Genomic DNA, 21342 nt, shown 5'->3' with positions numbered 1-21342 from the left:
TAGAGTGTCTGTTATTAAAAAATTCAGATGAAGCAATAACATTGTTGCAATATTCCCAGTATATTACAACTGTGTTATGCTGATGTTACATTAGTGAGGATGACCCATGCCACTAGTCAGTACTTAGCTATCTCACAGCGGGATTCTACGGATTATTTTACTTTGGGCTAGATTGTGGCATGCAGTTGAGCCTGTAGAAATTCATAGATTCCAAGGTCAGAAGAGCCCATTGCGATCATCTACTCTGACCTCCTGTATAGCACAGGCAATAGAATGTCCACAAAATAATTCCCAGAGCAGATCTTTTAGAAAAACATCCAAATCTTGATTTTAAAATGGTCAGTCACAGAGAATCCATCATGGCCCATGGTAAATTCTTCCAATAGTTAATTACTCTCACAGTATTTACACCTTCTTTCCAGTCTGAATTTGTCTAGCCTCAACTTCCAGTCATTGGAGCATATTATTCCTTTCTCTCCTAGACTGAATAGTGCTAAATATTCATTCCCCATATAGGTACGTATAGACTGTAATCAAGTCACCCCTTCACCTTCTCTTTTTTTAAGCTAAAGAGATTGAGCAATTGTGTCTCTTCTCTGAACCCTCTCCAATCCTTCTTGAATTGTGAGCACCCAAACTGGACACAGTATTCCAGAAGCAGTTGCATCAGTGCCAAATACAGAGGTAAAATAACCTCCATATGCCTATTCAAGATACCCCTGCATATGTATCCCAGGATTCCATTAGCTTTTTTGGACACAGCATCTCACTGAGAGCTTATTTTCAGCTGATTATTCACCATGACACCCAAATCTTTTTCAGACTCGCTGCTTCCAAGGATACAGTTCCTCCATTCTGGAAGTATACTCTATACTCTTTGCTCCCAGATTTACATTTAACTATATTAAAACTACAGTTTGCTTGCATCCAGTTTACCAAGAAATCCAGATTGTTCTGAATCAGCAACCCATCCTTTTCATTATTTACCACTCCCCCCAATTTGTGTCATTTGCAAACTTTCAGTGATGATTTTGTGTTTTCTTCCAGGTCATTGACAAAAATGTTAAATAGCACAGAGCCAAGAACTGACCCCGAGGAACCCCACTGAAAACAGACCTGCTCAATGACTAGTCTGTGTTTACAGTTACATTTTATGACCTAGCAATTAGCCAGTTTTTAATCCATTTAATATGTGCCATGTGACTTTTATATCATTCTACTTTTTCATCAAAATATTGTCCAGCACTAAGTCAAACACCTTACAGAAGTCTAAGTGAATTATGTCAACACAATTACTTTTATCAATCAAACTTGTAATCTCATAAAAAAATCAGGTCTGTTTGACAGGATCTGTTTTCCATAAACCCATGTTGATGTGCATTAATTACATTACCCTCCTTTAATTCTTTATTAATCGAGTTCCATATTAACTGCTCCATTATCTTGCCTGGGACTGACGTCAGGCTGACATGCCTATAATTACCTGGGTCAGCCCATTTACCCTTTTTGAAAATTGGCATATTTGCTTTCTTCCAGTCTTCTGGAACTTCCCCAGTGCTCCAAGACTTATTTAAAAATCAGTGTTAATGGTCCAGCAAGCTCCTCAGTCAGTTCTTTTAAAATTCTTGAATGCAAGTTATCTGGACCAGCTGATTTGAAAATGTCTAACTTTGGTAGCTTCTGCTTAACATTCTCCAGACACACTAATGGAATAGAGAGAGCATTATCACTATATGATAAGACTGTATAACATGTTTTTTCCCAAATACAGAACAGAAATATTTATTCTGCCTTTTCTGCATTATTATTGATAAATCTACCATTTTCATCTAGTAATGGACCAATATCATTGTCAATATCATATCATATATATATTTTTGTTCCTAATATATTAAAAAAAAATCCTTATTGTTCTTAACTCTGCTGGCCATAGATTTCTCCTGGTGTCCCTTGCCTTCCCTTATCAATTTTCCATGATTCCTAATGTGTGTGTCTCTCTCTCTCTCTCTATATATGTATTTTACAGCTGCCTTCACTTCCTCTTTAAACCAGATAGTATTTTTAACCACCATAGCCTTCTTCCTCTAATGTGGTATTGTGGCTTCTGGGGCATCAAGTACACTGTTCTTAAATGATTCTCAATTGTTATTCACATTTTTCTGATTAAATTCTGCCTTCCAGGTGATTTTCCTTATTATCACTGCAATTCAGAAGGCACAGCCTCTTGCTTTCAATCTTTCAAAGGCATATTCAGCTCTCTGAGATAGCAGTTAAATTCCACATTCCAGTGATCATAAATGCACTGCAATGCGGTACAGACATAAACTGCTAATGTTTCAAGATTTGCTTAATGCATCTTTCCAGTTTAATTAGCTAAAGAAAATTTTTTCTCAAAGACAGGATAATTGACCCAATTTCACCGTATGGTATCTGCTTCTTTTGTACACAAAACAGTTTGCTATGAATTACTCAAACACTGAACAGTAATGCTAAAAAACTTTACTGAAAACAATGGGCCAAATTCATCCCTGATGTACTTTAGTGATATTAGAAAAGGGATGATTTTGACCCAAAGTGATCTGTGGGTGTCCTTTTTCACACTGTTTCCCAACTTCACATATCCTAGTTTGATGTCTTCACTTACGTGGTTTCAATTTGGAATGACGGGCATTGCACTTTCTGTATCTTTGGAAAATTACAAACCTATTGGCCCAGATCTTCAGCTGGTATTATCTGGCATAGCTCCACTGAAGACACTGACACCAATTGAGGATCTGGCCCATGGCTTATAAGTTATTTGTCTCCATTTTTACAACTGGTGTTTTCAGTAACTGAATACAGTTTTTAAACCATTTTAATGAAATAGTTCAATTAACAGTATTTTGTTTGAATTCAATCATTTCTCTACAGTGCTGGAAACTAGATACTGTAGCATTGTTCTAGTGTAGGAGAACCAGAAAGGGAAAGCTGATTATATATAAAAGTAATAGTGTCTAGAATATCTGCATTGTCCAAGATTAGTGAAGCATGAAAAACAAACAGTACAAATGGTAAATTGTACTAGTAAACTGGATTTTTTTAATTCCTCCAGTTTTAATAATCTAAGATATTATAACAAAGATAAGGAAATCTGTGATTTAAAAATATGATTTTAACCTGATACTATAGCACAAATCAAATATTTATCTTTTGGGGGAAGATATTTAAAAACAACAGCCCTATTGTCTGTATTCAGTACTATATATGCTGTTATGACCCAAAAAGACGAGGTAGTATGCATAAATATACATACCCGATTTGGGTACAGTCTCGATACGGCAGCACTGAAAATATGCTACAGAAGGATCTTCTGCCACTGATAAGGACTATTCTAAAAAAACAAACAAAAATCAAAGACTAAAATTAAAAAAAAAATCTCACAGCAATAAACAAAGCAAACAAAAAGTGTTAGCATTCAGGCATTTAGCAATTAAAAGCTTCTACCATTGACAATTGTGTCCTTCTCTTTTTAGAAGTTGGTGCTGTGTTCCATAGAAAAATACTGTACAACTGAATGATTTACAGGAAACCTGAATTACACTGCCTCACATCACCTACCCATCATATAGATAGCTAACAGAGCTGAAGCTCCCAAGTTCCATACTGAGGTTCTATTTAATAATTTCACTTGTATGGTAAAGAAAGTTTGATGATAGGCTGTATTTGTAATAAAATATGAAATGCATATACTTGGTATTGGTTGAATCAATCTACCCTAGACATGTCAAGTTATAAATCATAGTTCAAGCTATTTCAAATAAGTTTAAAAACAATGTTCTTTGAGAGAGATCATTAGAGAAGTATAAAAACCTCGTAACATTTTAAAAAATGTATTCCTATTATAACATCAGTAATTCTTCTTGTTTAAAAAAATAGTAAAGCACTCCTTTGCATTTTTAACATGATCCTTTATTACCAGTTCAAGACTGGTAAACAATTAATTTTAAACAGATTCAGGTCCACTGATCAGAAGCAAGACACAAGTTTCAGACAACTATTCATAGAATAAAAAGCCAGACAGGACCTTTGTGATCATCTAGTCTGACTTCTTGTATAACACAGGCCATATACGGCTTCCCTGAATTAATTTCTGATTGAATTCAAGCATATCTTTTAGAAAAACATACAATCTTGATTTAAAAGTTTCCATGTTGAGAATCTACCATAACCCTTATTAAGTTGCTTCAGTGATTAATTATCCACACTGTAAAAAAATTTACATCTTAGTTCAAGTCTGAATTGGTCCAGCTTCAACTTCCAGTCACTGGATCTTGTTATGTCACTATCTGCTAGATTGAAGAGTCTTCTATAATCAAATTTCTGTTCTTCATGTAGGTATAAACTATGATCAAGTCAACCCTTAACTTCCTCTTTGATAAATTAAATAGATTAAATTCCTTGAGTCTATCACTATAAGGCAGGGTTTCCAATCTTTTAACAATTTTTGCAGCTTTTCTCTGAACCCTCTCATATTTATGAACATCCTTCTTGAATTGTGGACACCAGAACTGCACAGACTTCTAGTGTCAAATACAGAGGGAATATAAACTCCCTATTCCTACCTCAGATTCCACTCTCTATGCATTCAAACATTGCATTAACCCTTTTGGCTACAGCATCATATTAGGAGCTCATTTTCAACTAATTATCCAGCATAACCTCCAAGTCTTTTCTCAGAGTCACTGCTTCCCAGGACAGAGTCCCCCATCCTGGAGGTATGGCCTGCTCTCTCTGTTCCTAGATGCATGACTTTACATTTAGCCATATTAAAGTGTACAGTTTGCTTGCACCCAGTTTACCAAGAGATACAAATTGCTCTGTACCAGTGACCTGTCTTCATTATTTCCAACTGCCCCAATTTTTGTGTCATCTGCAAACTTTATCAGTGATGATTTTATGTTTTCTTCCAGGTTATTGATAAAATGTTAAATAGCATAGTAGGACCAAGACTAGATCCAGCTGACCACACTAGAAACACACCCATTCAATGACTATTTTGTTTACAATTACATTTTGAGACCTATCAGTTAGCCAGTTATTGATCCATTTAATATATGCTATGTTGATTATGTATCATTCTAGAGTCACAGTCAAAACATTATGTGGTCCCAAGTCAAATGCCTCACAGAAGTCTAAGTATATTACATAAACACTGTTACCTTTCACACACAATTTGTAATCTCATTGAAGAGAGATATCAGGCTAGTTTGACAAGATCTATTTTCCATAAACCCATATTGATTGGCATTAATTACTGAAGGTAATGATGAAGTGGATGGGAGTGGATCGATGAAGATCATTTTCAACAGAAAAAAAACTACACAAACTACTGTAACAGTAAAAAGCTGGCATTTTTTAATGTCTCCACTTTCCTCACTAATGCTGGATTATTTACTGCTTCTGGACACTGAGGGCTTCCCTGCATGGCACTTGGCAAAGCATGCTAGACGAGTGTGATTTGTAAAATGCTCTAACGAGCCACGCTCCAACTGACTTGTGTGGACCCTGCTGGTGTGCTCTAAAAGGTACTTAGTTTGCATTTACATAGTCCCAAACAGGACTATCGTTGGCAAGCAGACTGTGCTTCATCCTGTCACATTTTGAGCTTATCATGGTGGTCTGTGCACTTATGACCTCCAGGCTTGATTAGTGCAATGCACTATACCTAGGAATAAAATGCTGACCTTAAAAATTCCCTATTTTTTGTTTCAGAATGCTGCCAATACCTACTTGGCAACCTGGCTTCCACAAGCATATCACTCTGGTGCGTTACACTCTAAACTCTGATCCCCTTTCTTACATATCTGCCACAAACTTCAGTGGGGGCAGGAATTCACCCCTCATTTTTACTCTTTGCATTACATTGGTCAAAGCTTGGTGGTAAGCTCAGTGCAAGGACCTTTTTTAGTTCAATGTCAGTAAAGTACCAAGTACACCTACAGGGCTACAACATAAGACATTTTAATTAAAATTACAGATAAGCCCTCAGCAATTGTGCGATTCTAAAGCATCACCACCACTGTAGCCAAACGGCATCCACAATTCTCCAATATGCAGAAGCACACTTATGTTGCCCAGAGAGTTGCTTCATGCTGCTCGCGGCACCCACCCAGGGGGATCCTGAATAGCTGAGAGCACACACTGACTTTTCAAACTGCCAGGGGGTGCTCAACCCCTGGTTCTGCCCCAGGCCCTGCCCCCACTTCACCTCTTTCCCCTAAAGCCCCACCCTGCCTCTGTCCACCCCCATTCCACTCCCACCCCATCTCTTCCCGTCCAGTTCTGCCCCCTTCCCTGACTGCACTGTGTCCCTGCTCCACACCCCCCTCTCTCAGCCTCCCTGCATGCCATGAAACAGCTGTTCAAGGCGGGTGGGACGCATGGAGAAAGAGGGGGAGGCACTGATCCATGGGGTGGGAGGTGCTACAGGTGAGGTGGAAGGGCTGCCCTTGGGTGCACAGAACCCACCATCTTTTCCCCGTGGGTGCTCCAACCCCAGAGCATCCACAGAGTCAGTGCCTATAGCTGAGAAGTTAGTCTTCTTTCTCCTGGAACATTCCATTATAGCAGGAATATTTTCTTCTTTTACAAAAAATGTATTTGAAGAAGTCTTCAGTGAAGAGAATATTTATGCTGCAATAATAAGCAAATGCAAAAATGTTTTCTAATAATAACCAACTACATACTAGTGAGAGGACTTCTTACAGCATCAGAGTATTATCTCATTCTTTGTCTAGGTGCCAAAATACTTTTTATCTAACCTGTCACCAAGACAGCACTTTACTCTATAAGATGCCTTAATGGTATTAAAGTCAACTATAAAGCAAGATGGATGTGTTTTTCACATTTCAGAAAGACAGTCAACAAACACAAAATCTGGCATAAGATTCACTTTCTGCTCACCACTGCTTATTGCCAAACGATTTTATTGCTCAGAGCAGTTCCCTCACTCACTGAAAGCCTTGTTTGCTGATGTACGCAACTTGGCACCATTTTTCAGGCTGACATCAGAAAACATCTTTGAATTCTGAAAACCACAATACCCCCCAGACATACTCTGCCTCCCTGCCCCCAGCTGCTTCTGGAAATTCAGCTTTTTCCACCAACGCCCTACTCCTCCCTGAAAAATCTCATAATATTAAAAGAAAACCAAACTGGCGCCTTCACATGTCCACATGTAGAGACAGCTATTATACAATGAGATCTCACCAAGAAAAACTTAATATATATATTAGGAATTCCTGGGGGAATTCTGCACCAAAAATTTAAAAAAAATTGCACACAGTATTTTAAAATTCTGCATATTTTATTTGTCAAAATAATCACTCTGGTTTCAATTATTTTCTTAAACTACAGTACAATGGATGGAGAATGGAAGTGGGGAGCTTTGGAGGAAATCCCCAAACCTTCCTGCTTAATAGTAATGTAGCTAGGTTTGACCCTTTATTTCTAGTTATTAGTCAACAAACATATGCAGCCATATGCTTAGTGTAGCTAGAGAACCAAACTCACAATATTGGCTACTGACCATTTCCAGGAAGGTCAGTAGCAAACAGTTCATGGAACACATTTTGATAGGAAATTTTTTCAGTCCAAAAATTTAAACCAGTTCTAATCACTAAAGCACCATAAACATTTATGAGGCCATAATGTCCTTTACACCACTCTGGCAATATAAAGGAGCCTTAAAACTTTTACCATCAGTTTTATACTCCTGGAGGAATTCACTAAGACAATGAGAACAATTCACTAAGCAGGCAGGCTGCTACTGTCTATTCTGCCTAAGGGGACAGAGCCTGCCCCACTCCTACCTCCTCAGAAACACCCTGATGCCCTGCCCCTCCATACCGAGCATGCGAGAGGGACAGAGTTTCCCTCTCTCTCTCTCTCACACACACACACGCATGACTGCCCAGTACAACCCCCGGCAGTGATTTACATCTCTATTGGCTGCTCTGGGCCCCAAACCAACCTGTTTGTGCTGCTGGGGAGGGACGTGTGACTGCTCTTCCGGCTTCCATTTGCTTTCCTGTCATTTTTCTGCAGGGAAGCAAAAAAATCTGCAGGGGACATGAATTTTGCACACACACAGTGATGAAGAATTCCCCCAAGAGTAATTAGGGATCAAAATGGAAGAAAACAGGTAACAGCACAGTAATTCCAGGGCAGCTTGGGGAAAAAACAGCTACTTTTCCCACTCAATTTTGAGCTCCAGTCCCCTCTCCTTCCATAAAGAGAGTAGGACTCTGATCCCACAAAGCTCTCCTGGAGACAACAGAAGGAGTGTGTTCTGTCTCCATGGTAATGGCCTCTTCTATCTGACACCTCAAGGAAGCTCCTTTACTAGAACTTCATGGGGTTGGTGCACTGCAGGGTTTTGGGACTGGATGGGAAGCAGCAATGAACAGCTACTCTCCAGCAGTGTCATCCTCTGCTTACCCTGGACACTTCCTTACATAAATCTGACTGTGAGCTGCCTGAAGCAGCATGAACTCTTGCTGAATTTGTTCCATGGCTGCCACTGCACAGCTGCCAAGGGGGTTTTACCAGGGAGGCCACAGCAGCAGTGTGGAGGGCTAGTACTTCCACAGGAATGAGGCTCACTTCCCTGCAAGTTCCAGAGCATCACAGTGTTGGAACGCCCCTGCCTCTGCCTCTTAGCCAGGGTGTGTAACCCCTTGGCCACTTCACAAGGTGACTGTCCTGATATAAGCAGCAGGTATAAAGACAGCCAAAGCTTCTGAGGAGACCATTTTCAAAAGCAACAAACTCCTGTTTTTTCTGGATCTGTCTGATGACCCAAGCAAGAAGGGGAGATGACTTTTATTTCCTCCCATAAATGTGCATTTGGAGAGGAAGGTGTAGAGGCAACTATCCTATTTTCAGAAAAACTCTGAGTTACTGATGAGAAAATATTTTGAGAGAGGTGAAATTTGCACCAATGTTTCTGGACAAGAAGGGAAGTAACTCAGCTGACTTAAAGAAGAGGAAGAATTAAAATCTGTTTCTCTCTTTCTCAAGTGCTTGCCAAGAGAAATTACTGTGTTGACAAAATTCTGTGACCTTCTAGGAAGCTGAACCATGTGATATATACTTAGACTTAATCCAGTATTCCAGCCCCTGTTCGTTAAGTTTAACTGTTGTGGCTCTGCTGCCCTGCATACAAAAACAACGGATGGACACACGAGCCATGCTGTCTGGGAAGGTTTTCATAGAACCATAGAATGTAGGGGTGGAAGGGAGCTCAAAAGGTCATCAAATCCAGCCCCAGGTGCTGAGGCAGGACCTAGAATACCTAGACCATCCCTGACAAGTGTCTGTCTATACTGTTCTTAAAATCCTTCTACAATCTCTCTTGGAAGCCAATTCCAGAGTTTAACTACTTTTATAGTTAGAAAGTTTTTCCTAATATCTAACTAAAGCTCCCTTGCTGCAGATTAAGCCCATTACTTCTTGTCCTATCTTCAATGGACATGGAGAGCAATTGATGCTCACCCTCTTTGTGGCAGCCCTTATCAGATCCCTTCCCGTCTTCTTTTCTTAAGATAAACTATGCCCAGTTTTTTAACCTTTCCTTATAGGTCAGATTTTTCTAAACCTTTTATTATTTGTGTTGCTCTATTCTGGACTTTTCCTGTTGTGTTTTCGCCTTAAGTGGCTTATCTTTGTGGTTCCAGCTCTTCCATTTACTAAAAAAGTGGAGGACACTGAACCAAGAGGAACACCACCTCTTAGTATACATATATATTTATATGCTAAGTTTAGAGTGCAGCCATTTTTATATTAATTAATTAGTTTATGTAATATGTTTGTAAATAATGACATGTTTTATGAAACGTCTTTACTGCTCCAAGAGGTTATGGATTTATGATGTTTTGCTTTTGGCCCAAACCAAAATCTTAAAAGAACTGGGATGGGATTGGGGCGGGGGGGGGGGGAGGGGAAGTAGTCTTTTTTTAACTCTAGGGGGAATTCCACACCATTGCACACATTGAGAATTCACGTCCCTTGCAGATTTCTTTGCTTCCCTGCAGAAAAATGACTTTCTGATAGAGAAGCAAAGGGAAGCTATAAGAGCAGTCACATGCCCTTCCCCAGCAACGTGGGTGCATTGTTTCCTGCCCTTGGAGCAGCTGTCCAAGAGGTACATCATGGTGGGGTTAGGGAGGCAGGGTTGTGGACACCCATGGGTATAGTTTGAGGGGGTACATGGGGTCACATGCCACTGCCCTCCCCCAATTTCTGTGAATGCCAGTCTGCCCAGGACTTGTGCTGCTCAGCTTGCCGGGAGACAGGGGGGCTCAGTGGTTCCCATGCTGCACCTCCCTGTGGCATGTTTCTGGCTTGCTTGGCCCCTCTCCCTGCAAACTAGGCCCAGGCAGGGAGTGGAGAAGATGGGAGGGAAGAGCTTCTCTCCTGCTGGGTGAAGGAGAGTGGCTGCTCTGGCTCGCTGACACCTCCCCGCCCCGGGTCCTAGTGCCTACCATATTCTCCTTCTGTGTGTGCTGGGTGTCCTGCATGGCCACAATCCTGTTTTCTGTACAATGGTGAGTGAATGTGGTGGGGCAGGGTAGGGTGGTGGGAACATGAAGTGAGGAAGGAAGGGGGATAGGATAGGCCAGGGGGAAGAGAGAGGCATAGGGAATGGGACAGGAGGAGGGGGATGTGGGAGTGAGGGGAGGGGTATAGGGGCAGGAGACAGGGGGGAGAGTAAGGCGCAGTGGGGAAAGGGTAGCATCTAGACCCCCACTCCACCAAATTCTCCCTGGACCTCCCACTGAGCCACCTGCACCTAGATTGCCCCAAACAGAACCCTCTCACCCTACACCTGGATCCCCTGAACTAAGCACCTCCACAGTTGGATCCTGCCTGCACACACCTGGCATGCCTGGTGTAGAGGGGCAGGCCCCAGGGTGTTTCTGGGGCAGGCTCGGCTCTTGAGCTGTGTCAGGGTTCGGTGTAGCCTCACCGCCGAGTCTGTGTCCCAGAGGGGGTGCTGCAGGGTGATCTCCCTCCTCTATGCAGCTGTGGCCAGTACTCCCCACTGCCATGCTGGATCCTCCATGTTTATTGACAAATAAAATTTGCATAATTTTGCAGAATTTTAAAATATTGTGCACATATTTTTTATTTTGTTGGTGCAGAATTCCCTCAGGAATTCTTGCAATTTTCATTTCCACACTGAATGTTTTTCTGGCATGTTCCACTTATTTGTTAGTCTCATTGATAAAGAAGGCCAAAGGAAATATTAATGAGCTTGACAGCTGATATCACTGTTTTGGTGGACTTTTCTGCTAGATACTAGATATCACTAATATGAAAATGAATCCTCTGGGCCATAAGTTTATGAATGCACTAATAATAGGAGCCTGCTGTGCAAAGGACAATACAACGCAACTGCTTATACACTAATGGGATCAAACAACAAAGAGATGGTTTCATTCTTTAATTCTTATGTTTTCACACAAAAATGGTACTAGAGCAGTTTAGAGCAGCTGCAAAGACTGCTTTGACAGTGCACAATTGTTTGAGTCTAGACTGGGTGGGAAATTATTTTCTCATCTTGGGAAAATTTTCAAGATTTAAAAAAAGAAAAAAATCCCATCCCAAATCAGGACAAAAAGTTAAAATCTGGAAAAAAATACGATTCCAGTAAACGAAAATTGCAATTTGACCTTTATTTAAAACTGCATTTTTACTAACAGTTAGCTTAAAATCTGACACAAAGTCATTTTGAACTAAAACACAGAATTTGATTAGAAAATGTCAAAACAAGATTTTTCAACAAAACTTTTTTTCAAATAATTTTTTGAACTGAGAAATTTGTTGAGACAACCCCATTCCTGTGAACAATTTCAGTTTCGACAAATTGCCATTTTCTGTCAAAGAAAAAAAAAAGTCACAAAATTTCCAGCCAGATTTGATTAAGACTATGAACATCTAATCTTCCACTTCCTCTAATGAGAAATATATCATAAATCTGTAGAAACTGGTTTGACTGACACACAAGGGTTAGTCATTGGGTAGTTCTTAAGGAATTGTGGGGAACGTGCTGTATACAGTACAGGAGGCTCTCTTCTGTGTTGAGCTAGTAGAGATATTCCTTTAAATCACTATTGATAGACCACTTGCACTGGAACATCAAAGACCACAGTACAACCTCCAGCTTAGGTAAGTAAATTGCCACTAGTGTGTGTTCCTGTCCATGGAAAAAAACTGCATTCTTCACGCTACGAGAGATAGATAAATCACACTACAGTACCCATGACAGAATCAGATACCTCCAACCATAACGGGTCCAGGTAACTAAGTATATACAAGTATCAGAGGAGTAGCTCTGTCAGTCTGGATCTGTAAAAAGCGAAAGAGTGTCCTGTGGCACTTTACAGACTAACAGATGTATTGGAGCATAAGCTTTCGTGGGTGAATACCCACTTTGTTGGATGCATCCAAAGAAGTGGGTATTCACCTACGAAAGCTTATGCTCTAGTATGTCTAAGAATATACAGCAGGTGAGGTAGTCATCCATCTTTTTTAATCAAAAGGTCTGTATTTTCACTATAAAACCAGGAGTCATATACCAATAATATGATCAATTCAATATTTAATTTATTTACCTTGTTTTCAATTAACCCCTCAAACATAAAATTAAAGCCACTGTCAGCACTTTCAAAGTTGGATTCCTCAAGCTAGGTGACTAAATACGTCATTGGGCAGCTGAATAAGTCACATGAGAGGAAGGATAGTCCAGTGGTTAGAGTAATACCCTATGACTTGGGAGACTGGGGTTCAAGTCCCTGACTCACCACAGATTTGTTTTTGACTCTCTGGAAGTCAAGTGTGAGTTTGGCCATGCCCAACTTTTAGCTGCCCTGCCACCCAGTGGAATCCTCAGCCCTGAGTGAAGTGCGTAAGCTCCCTGTACAAAGGATGGGGAGAGTCAGGTGCCTAAGAAAAGGAATCACACAAGCCAGCAAGCAATGCGCAGCTACCTAAGCTAGCCAGTTGTTGCTGGTGTCCTTCATGACCACTGATGACGGTATTATGTCTTGTAAGTATGACTGTGGCTAAAATGGCTGATGAGTGAATCGCAGTCCTTTTTGCATTGAGTGCATATGAAATTCGATATCAGAGAAGGGATTCAAGTCTGTGCCACCAAGTCTGCTGTGTCTGCGCCACTCAGCTTCTGTACCACAAGATCCATATGGAGATTAATCTCGAATTGAGTAATCCCATCACTAACTGCTGCTCACCAGTGTGATCTAACTGTTGCTGATGACTCCCAGCTATAAATGTCAATGTTGCCCTGCTTCCAATTGTGCTTCAGTGTGTCCTTCAAGTTTTCTCCTGGCTACCGTGTGTGAGGTTACCTACTTTCAATTCTCCATACAGCAACTGCTTTGGCAGTCTGGTGTCATCCATCCTCAGCACATGATCAGCCCAGTGTAACATGATGCAATGAGCATGGTTTCAGTCTCTGGAGTGGCCGTGTTCCAGAAACTCATTACTGGTAACTTTATCCTGGCATTTAATGCCGAGTATGCCACACAGGTGTCATACATACAAATTTTCTAGAAGCTTGATGTGATGCCTATAGCAGTTCTAGGTCTTGCACGCATACAACAAATTGGACAGCACAATCACTTTTATAAAAGTTAGCATGGTTTGGAGCTTAGTATTCTGTTGCTGCCAGACTCTGCTTGACAGTATGCCAAATAATGAACTGGCTCTGTTGATGCATCTTATCAGATGCTTGCCTATAGTAGCATCATTTGACAATGTGCTGCTAAGATGGCAGACGTCTATAACAGCATTCAGCTGTGTTGCTGATGGTGTTTTTTGGTTTTGTGCAGGGTTTCCCTGGTGCTAGTTGATACGTGGCTTATCTTTTTCAGACTGATTGTCAGCCAGTACCTTTTTGCAGACTCTGCAAATCTGTCCGTAATCAATTGTATCTCTTCTTCAGTATGTGCCTCTAGAACACAGTCGTTGGCTTTCAGCAGCTCATGAACAACTTCTGAAAGAGCTCATGAAAGATTGTGGCCTGTTCAGGTTGAATACATTTTCCAGAGGACCAAAAACGTATGGTGATCTCGACACTCAGGTCTCTTGCAGAGTCATTGCTGCATAAAAGAGATTGAACAGAATTGGACCACTTACACAGCTCTTCTTAATACCATTAGTGATAGGAAACTGGTCAGACAGAACACCTTCTACACAGACTCATCCAAGCATTCTCTCATAAGTAACCTCGGAATGTTGGAGAATTTTTCTGGACAACCAAACTTACATAATCATTGCTGAAGTCCAACTCTACTGACAATGTCAAATGCTTTAAACAGGTTTATGAAGATAGTGTAAAGGTCCTGTTTCTGTTCTCTGCCTTTCTCCTGCATCTGATGAGCTATGAATATAACGTCTGCCATTCCTCACGTTGGCCTGAAACTGCACTGCGACTCCAATAATGTGCGATTAGCAACATTGCATAGCACATGATAGCAGTACCCTGGCCAGAACATTTCCAGCAATGGAGAGTAACGAGATACCGTGATAACTATCACAGTCAAACTTTTTACCTTTCCTCTTGTATATGGAGACAATGGTGGTGTCTTTGAAGGCTTGCAGTACATCTTCAGTACTCCATATATTGAGAAATAGTCCATGTTGTCACCTCAGCAAGCTCTCACATCCACACTGGAATATTTATGCAGGAATGCCATCTGATCTGGGGGCCTTACAGTTCTTCATGGCACTAATTTCAGTGCGGACTTCACCGAAGGATGGGACTGCGTCCATGATGTCATATGTTGGCTCATCCTCTACTCTTGTTAAGTATCAGAGGGGTAGGCATGTTAGTCTGGATCTGTAAAGCAGCAAAGAGTCCTGTGGCACCTTATAGACTAACAGACGTATTGGAGCATGAGCTTTCGTGGAGGAATACCCACTTCATCGGATGCGCATCCGATGAAGTGGGTATTCACTCACGAAAGCTCATGCTCCAATACGTCTGTTAGTCTATAAGGTGCCACAGGACTCTTTGCTGCTTTTACTCTTATTAGTTCCTCATCTATAATGTTGGATGATGTGTTCAGAAGATCACTGAAATGCTGTGGCCACATCTGAAGGACTTCTTTGAAAGTGATCAGTGTTAAGCCATCCATGCTCATAAAAGGCAATGTGTGTGTGTGTGTGGTGTGTGTTTGTGTATAGGACGACATATGTCTTTCAAAGCAGCATAGAAGTCTTTGGTCTCATGGTGATCAGCAAACCCCCGGATTTCTTCTGCCTTGATATTTCCCCATTGATACTGCACATCTCCTAGCTTAGATTAGATGTCATGATGCAGGTTCCTATGTGTGGTTACTGTAACTACAGGCACATGGGATACAAGAATCTGATGGTGCACCTCATGTTTATTTAGTGAGTAGCTGTTGGATTTCCAGGTCACTGTAACCTAACAGCATCCCAATGCAAGAGGTGCTTGTAAGCACGTAAGGGACTGGGGCGTAGGCAGTCTTGCCTAGCAGTCACAGTTGTGCTGAGGTCTTTCCACCAGGGATGGCAGTCACCGGGCTGGAGTTAGAAGAATTGCAAGGCCGGGTGCCATAAACAAGAGTCAGGGTCAGAGTCAGGCTGGGGTCAGAGACCAGAGGTAGTACCATGTTAGAATTGAGAGGCAGGACTCAGGGTCAAAATCAGGCTGGAGTCAGAGATCAGGAATCGAGGCAAAAAGTCTGGCACAGTAACAGGCCAAGGTCTGTGTTGGTTGTCCTATAACTTCCTGGGGTTAAGCAGGGGCACTTGGCCAATCAAATGGCCACAAGCTACCATCACCCTAGGTCTTGTGGGCAGTACTTCCTGCAGTGCCTATTCTCCACTGTGCTCTCCAGCTGTGCTTCTGCAGAGCCTTCTGGTGGCACTGTGGGAATATTGGCCATCCCAGGCTCTGCAGACCTAGGTTCAGTCCCTATGCCCTTACAAAGAAGCTTATAGGTATCTGGCAGAGAGTTCCAGCTGGTCTGACAAGTTGAATGTTTACAGGGCAGGCGGTGACAACCTCTCACTGATCCGGATTGCACCCGGATTGTGACAATTCCAGCCAGTAGGAAGTGCTGAGGAGAAGGGTGCAGCCTAGGACCAGCTCATCAAAGGAGTCAGATTTCACAGCAGTGAACCCTCTCCTGGAGTTCGGTGCCTAAGCCAGGTCAGCCCTTCCTCAAGAAAAAACAGAGAGAGACACTTCCCACCTATTACATACAATAGCCATGGGGCAGGCCTTTAGTGGGAGATGGGAGACCTGTTTTCAAATCCCTGCTCTGCCTGGTTTGGAACACAAACTGAACTTGGGTCTTCCAGATCTCAGGGAGTTCCCTAACCATCGGGCTACAGAGCCAGTCTTCAATGAGTATTTCATTACTGATACAAAGTGGAACAGATTCAACAGGTGAGAGAGACCAGCCCCAGAATACCCAATAACTGGGGGTTAGGACTCTCACCTGGGATATGAGAGACATAGGGTCAAGCTCCTGCCCCAAATCAGGCTAACTAGAGATTTGAAAATTGGTCTCCTAATATGACTGCCCTAACTACTGGTCTTCTGGGTATCCTGGTACAGCCAGCCACCCACCCACCCTCCTTAGCTGTCTTTGCATTGGCTAGGTGTGCTCAGAGTCCATCTACTGGTTTGGGGCCCACATGTGAGATAGGGCTTAGGTGTCAGTTGTGGTGTTGAACAGCTGGGATGTACCAGGACTCAAGCAGCTTTGCGCATGCCCAGAGGTGGAAACTTGGGCACCATAGGGACTTTACTAGTGGAAACTTTAGGCTGCAGGTAATGTAGGTGCCTACAGGGTTAGGGGGCAGCTGAGTGGGGGTTTTGAGGATTCAGTGGTGTCTAAGGGCTTGGCTACAGTTGCGAGTTAGAGCGTATTAAAGCAGCCCCAGGTGCCCTAGCTCACTACCTGTCCACACTGGCAAGGCGCAGAGAACGCTCTGACTCCAGGGCTAGAGTGCTCCTGGTACTCCACTTCAGTGAGAAGATTAATGCTTGGCACGTCTTGGCTGAAATGCCCGTGCGTCAGTATGAACAAGGTGTTGCATTACTGCGCTCTGATCAGCCTCCGGAAATGTCCCATAATCCCTTTAAGTCAAGTGGCCACTCTTGTCATTGTTTTGGAATTACTGCAGCCATGCCGATATGCCCTTTGAAGGCTCCATTTCTGATAGCCGGCATGCTTATCTGCTCTGAGACAAAGCAACCGTTACTGTGGAATGCTGTGCGTGAGAGAGGGAGGAGGGAGGTCTGCTGGTGCCTGAACTTACAAGACAGCATGCTGACATGCTCTCAGCCCCCCCCAAAACCCACTCTCTCTCCCTCCACATACATACAACACACTCTCTGTCATACTCCACCCCACCTCCCTGATTTGAAAAGCATGTTGCAGCCACTTGCACGCTGGGATAACTACCACAATGCACTGTGGCAGTTGCACGAGCTGCTAATGTGGCCACGCCAGTGCGCTTGCAGCTGTCAGTGTGGACAGATTGCAGCGTTTTCCCTACTGCAGCACTACGAAGGCTGGCTTAACTCAAGGCACTCTATATCTGCAAGTGTAGCCATACCCTAAATGTTGGACTTAATGCCTAAAATGGCAGTCAGGCACCTAAGTCCCTTTGTGACTCTAGCCCTTAACCTCTCTGTCCCTCAGTTCCCCATCTGTAAAACAGGAATAACAACACTTCCCCACCTCATGGGGTGTTGTGAGGATGAATATCATAGGCGCCGACTGCATGGGTGCTCTGGGGCTCGAGCACCCATGGCAAAAAAAAAGAGTGGATGCTCAGCACCCAGGAGTCAGCGCTTGAGTGTGGAATGTGATGAGTTCTGTGCTGCTAACAATTTCTGCCCTTGGGGCAGGAAGTTTGTTTATAAACAGAGGCAGGGTGATTAAGATAGAATCATAGGTTCTTAGGGAAAGGCTTGTCATTAAATTAAATTAAGCATCCTTATATGATCCTGAAAGCATTCCCAGGCACTCCAGTTAAAAGATAGGAAACAAAGGGTAGGAATAAACGGTTCATTTTCAGGATGAAGCGAAGTAAATAGAGGTATCCCCCAAGAGGCTTGTACTGGTCTGGATCAGGGCTGTTCAACATATTCATAAATGCTCTGCAAAAAGAGGTAAACAGTGAGGTGGTAAAGTTTGCAGATGATACAAAATTATTCAAGATACCTAAGTCCAAAACAGACTGCAAAGAGTTACAAAGGGATCTCACAAAACGGGGTGACTTGGCAACAAAATGACAGATGAAATTCAGTGATAAATGCAAAGTAATGCACATGGCAAAATATAATCCCAACTATACAAACAAAAGGATGGTGCCTAAATTAGCGGTTACCCATCAAGAAAGAGATCTTGGAGTCATCTGCATTACTCTGGAAGCACTGTTTCCACAGTACTGCAAATTCATAAGAATTCTTCTCACTGTGCCTGTATTATCCTGAACTGTCGAATGCAAATTCTCCTGCTTCAGAAGACTTAAAAATTATCTCCAGTCATTAATGGGACAGACACAGCTGAATAATGTAGCTGTCCTTAATGTTCATCAAAATAATACCAGGGAACCTAGATGTAAATAAGATCGCTACAGTTTCATCCAGAAAGCTACAGTGAGATATAATGTCTTTAAACTGCGACATTAGTGAAGACAGCTTATAGGTGATGGCAAAGATTTTAATATACTGTAATTCATGAGAATATAATTATGTAGTTCATAACAATTGAATCATTATTAAAATAGTAAAGATACCAACGATAGACACATTCAATAACTAGAATATGAAAGAAAATAGCTTCCCCGCAAAACTGATGGAGTGCCCCCCTCCACACACCTCCTCTTCAAAAGCACCCACCGGCAAAAACAAAAGTCAGCGTCTATGATGAATATATAACATTAAAGACTGTGAGGTGCTCAGATTTAAAAATTTTACAGAGATGAGAACCAGATGAGTATGATGGACTGACCAACCTGATTTTCAAAGGTGCTTTGCATTTAGAATTCCCGTTAATTTCAATGAGAGATGAAGGTGCTTAACATCTTTGGAAAATCAGGTCATTTCCTTAGATGCCTAAAGGTGGATCTAGGTGCCCAACTTGAGGAAACCAAGTTTGAATGTGTTGACGCAACATTTTATTTTTAACCACTATCTCTGTGATTATTTGTCTGTATGACATACAGCATTTCAAAAATCATGGATCTTCTGTTTACTGTGTGTGCTCTCTAGATAAGGGGATCTTTAATATGATTACAGAAATATTCTGCAAGACTGCATCTGCCAATAAAGATAAGAAAGTATGTTTTTTGCAAACTTACTGTTTTCATAACAAGAAAAATATTCAGTTTTCTTATCAGACATGTTATTGGTGTATACACTAAGACAGAATACCACATACATATTGTACCAACCCTTTAGCAATTGTTGGAAAAAATACAGGCTGATGTAGATTACTGCCTGTGGACCAAAATTCACTCATTCATAGGCGAGTTTTTATGCTAAGTTTTTGTGTGCACATAACAGGGATACAAAATACATTTACATGCACAGCACAGGTATTCAGGCATTTTATTAATTTGCATGTGTAAATATCTCTTGCTGGAGTGCACTACTTTATGCATAAAATGACAGATGCCAGTTTGGAGGTTGCTTTTGAAAGTTTAACACTAGTAATGAGCCTGCAAAAACAACTTTGTTATACCATATAATCTCTGCACCAAAAGCTAAGTTTAAAAGGAACTATAATCACACACAGCCAAATTCTGATATCTTTACTCATGTTGAGTGGCACTTTATATCACAAGTAGTCTTATTTCAGTGGGACTAGTTGCAGAGAAATGTGTTACTCAGTGTAAGTAAAGCTATCAAACTCTGGCTGACGATCACACTAATCAATGTTAAATTAGAAGTGACATTTGTCCAGGGGTCAGCAACCTATGGCACGCGTGCCAAAGGTGGTACGCGAGCCGATTTTTCATGGCACGCAGGGCAGGCTGACCTGCTTAGCCTGCCGCCCCTATGGAGTTCCTGCTGCTGGCCCCTTCCAGCTGGGGTCCTGCCCGGTCCCACTCAGCACCTGCTGCTGGCCTGGGAGAAAGAACCTCAGGCTGGCGGCAGGCTGAGACCACAGCTGGCAAGGAGCCTCAGCCGAAACCCCAGAGCGGAGGCAAGCTGAGCTGCTAAGCCCGCTGCAGCTCTGGGGTTTTCACCGCAGGCTCCTGCCAGCCAGGGTCCTACCACCGGTCCCACTCAGCACCCGCTGCTGGCCTGGGGGAAGGAACCCCAGGCTGGCAGCGGGCTGAGACAGTTGGCAAGGAGCTGGTGGTGGCAATCCCAGAGCGGTGGCAGGATGAGCTGCTCAGCCCGCCGCCGCTCTGGGGTTCCCACTGCTGGCCCCTTGCCAGCCGGGGCCTCCCCGCCGCAGCCCCACACAGTACCCGCTGCTGGCCTGGGGGAAGGAACCCCAGGTTGGCAGCGGGCTGAGACCCCAGCTGGCAGGAACCGGTGGTGGAAACCCCAGGTGGTCAGAGCACAGCTGCTCTGGGGTTCTGGTTGCTGGCTCCTCGCCAGCCGGGGTCCCCGCAGCCCCACTCACCTTGCTTCCAGTTGGAGTTCCAGCGCAGGCCCCCTGCCAGACAGGGTCCAGGCGTCCGGCCCTGCTCAGCCCTAGCAGCCGCCAGTGCCACTCACCTCAGCTGCCGATCTGGGATTCCAGCCACTGACTTCTTGCCAGCCGGTTATCAACTTATAACTCAGAAGCCTGCGTGCAGCTTAAAGTATCTAAATAGGTGCCACCAGACACTGGAAAACTCAGCAAGGAAAAGCAAGGGCAAGGATCACACTAAACTAATAAGATTTGTATTTTAATTTAATTTTAAATAAAGCTTCTGAAACATTTTGAAAACCTTGTTTACTTTACATATAACAGTAGTTTGGTTATATATTATAGACTTCTAGAGAGACCTTCTAAAAAACATTCAAATGTATTATTGGCATGCGAAGCCTTAAATTAGAGTGTATACATGAAGACTCGGCACACCACTGCTGACCCCTGGTCTAGTCCTCCATTTGGCTAAATTACATGCTATGAGCCTAACTCTTTCGATGCATGTGTGCATGGTTCCCATTGACTGCCATGGGAGTTCTGCCTACTACTCCTGAGGGCATTCTTCACTAAAAAAACAAAAATTTTACGCCAAAAAAATAAAAATTCTACGTACAATATTTTAAAATTCTGCAAATTTTAT

General features: G+C 42.5%; 1 protein-coding gene across 2 annotated transcripts in view; it reads right to left on the bottom strand.

The window, feature by feature from the left end:
* The window catches only part of CABLES1 (Cdk5 and Abl enzyme substrate 1), a 109148-nt gene that overhangs the window by 31772 nt on the left and 56034 nt on the right, over positions 1-21342 (bottom strand). Inside the window, exon 4 of one of the 2 annotated variants that reach the window (XM_050939223.1) lies at positions 3293-3370. The exons of the other annotated variant lie outside the window; for it this stretch is intronic. Within the exon in view, the coding sequence (XP_050795180.1) occupies positions 3293-3370 (78 nt within the window). The remainder of the gene's footprint in view (positions 1-3292; positions 3371-21342) is intronic. 2 annotated transcript variants of the gene reach the window in all.

This window comes from Gopherus flavomarginatus, chromosome 2 (assembly GCF_025201925.1).
Source record: "Gopherus flavomarginatus isolate rGopFla2 chromosome 2, rGopFla2.mat.asm, whole genome shotgun sequence".
Taxonomy (NCBI): domain Eukaryota; kingdom Metazoa; phylum Chordata; order Testudines; family Testudinidae; genus Gopherus; species Gopherus flavomarginatus.
Note: the sequence above shows the minus strand (reverse complement) of the source record. Positions and strands in the feature narration are given on the sequence as shown.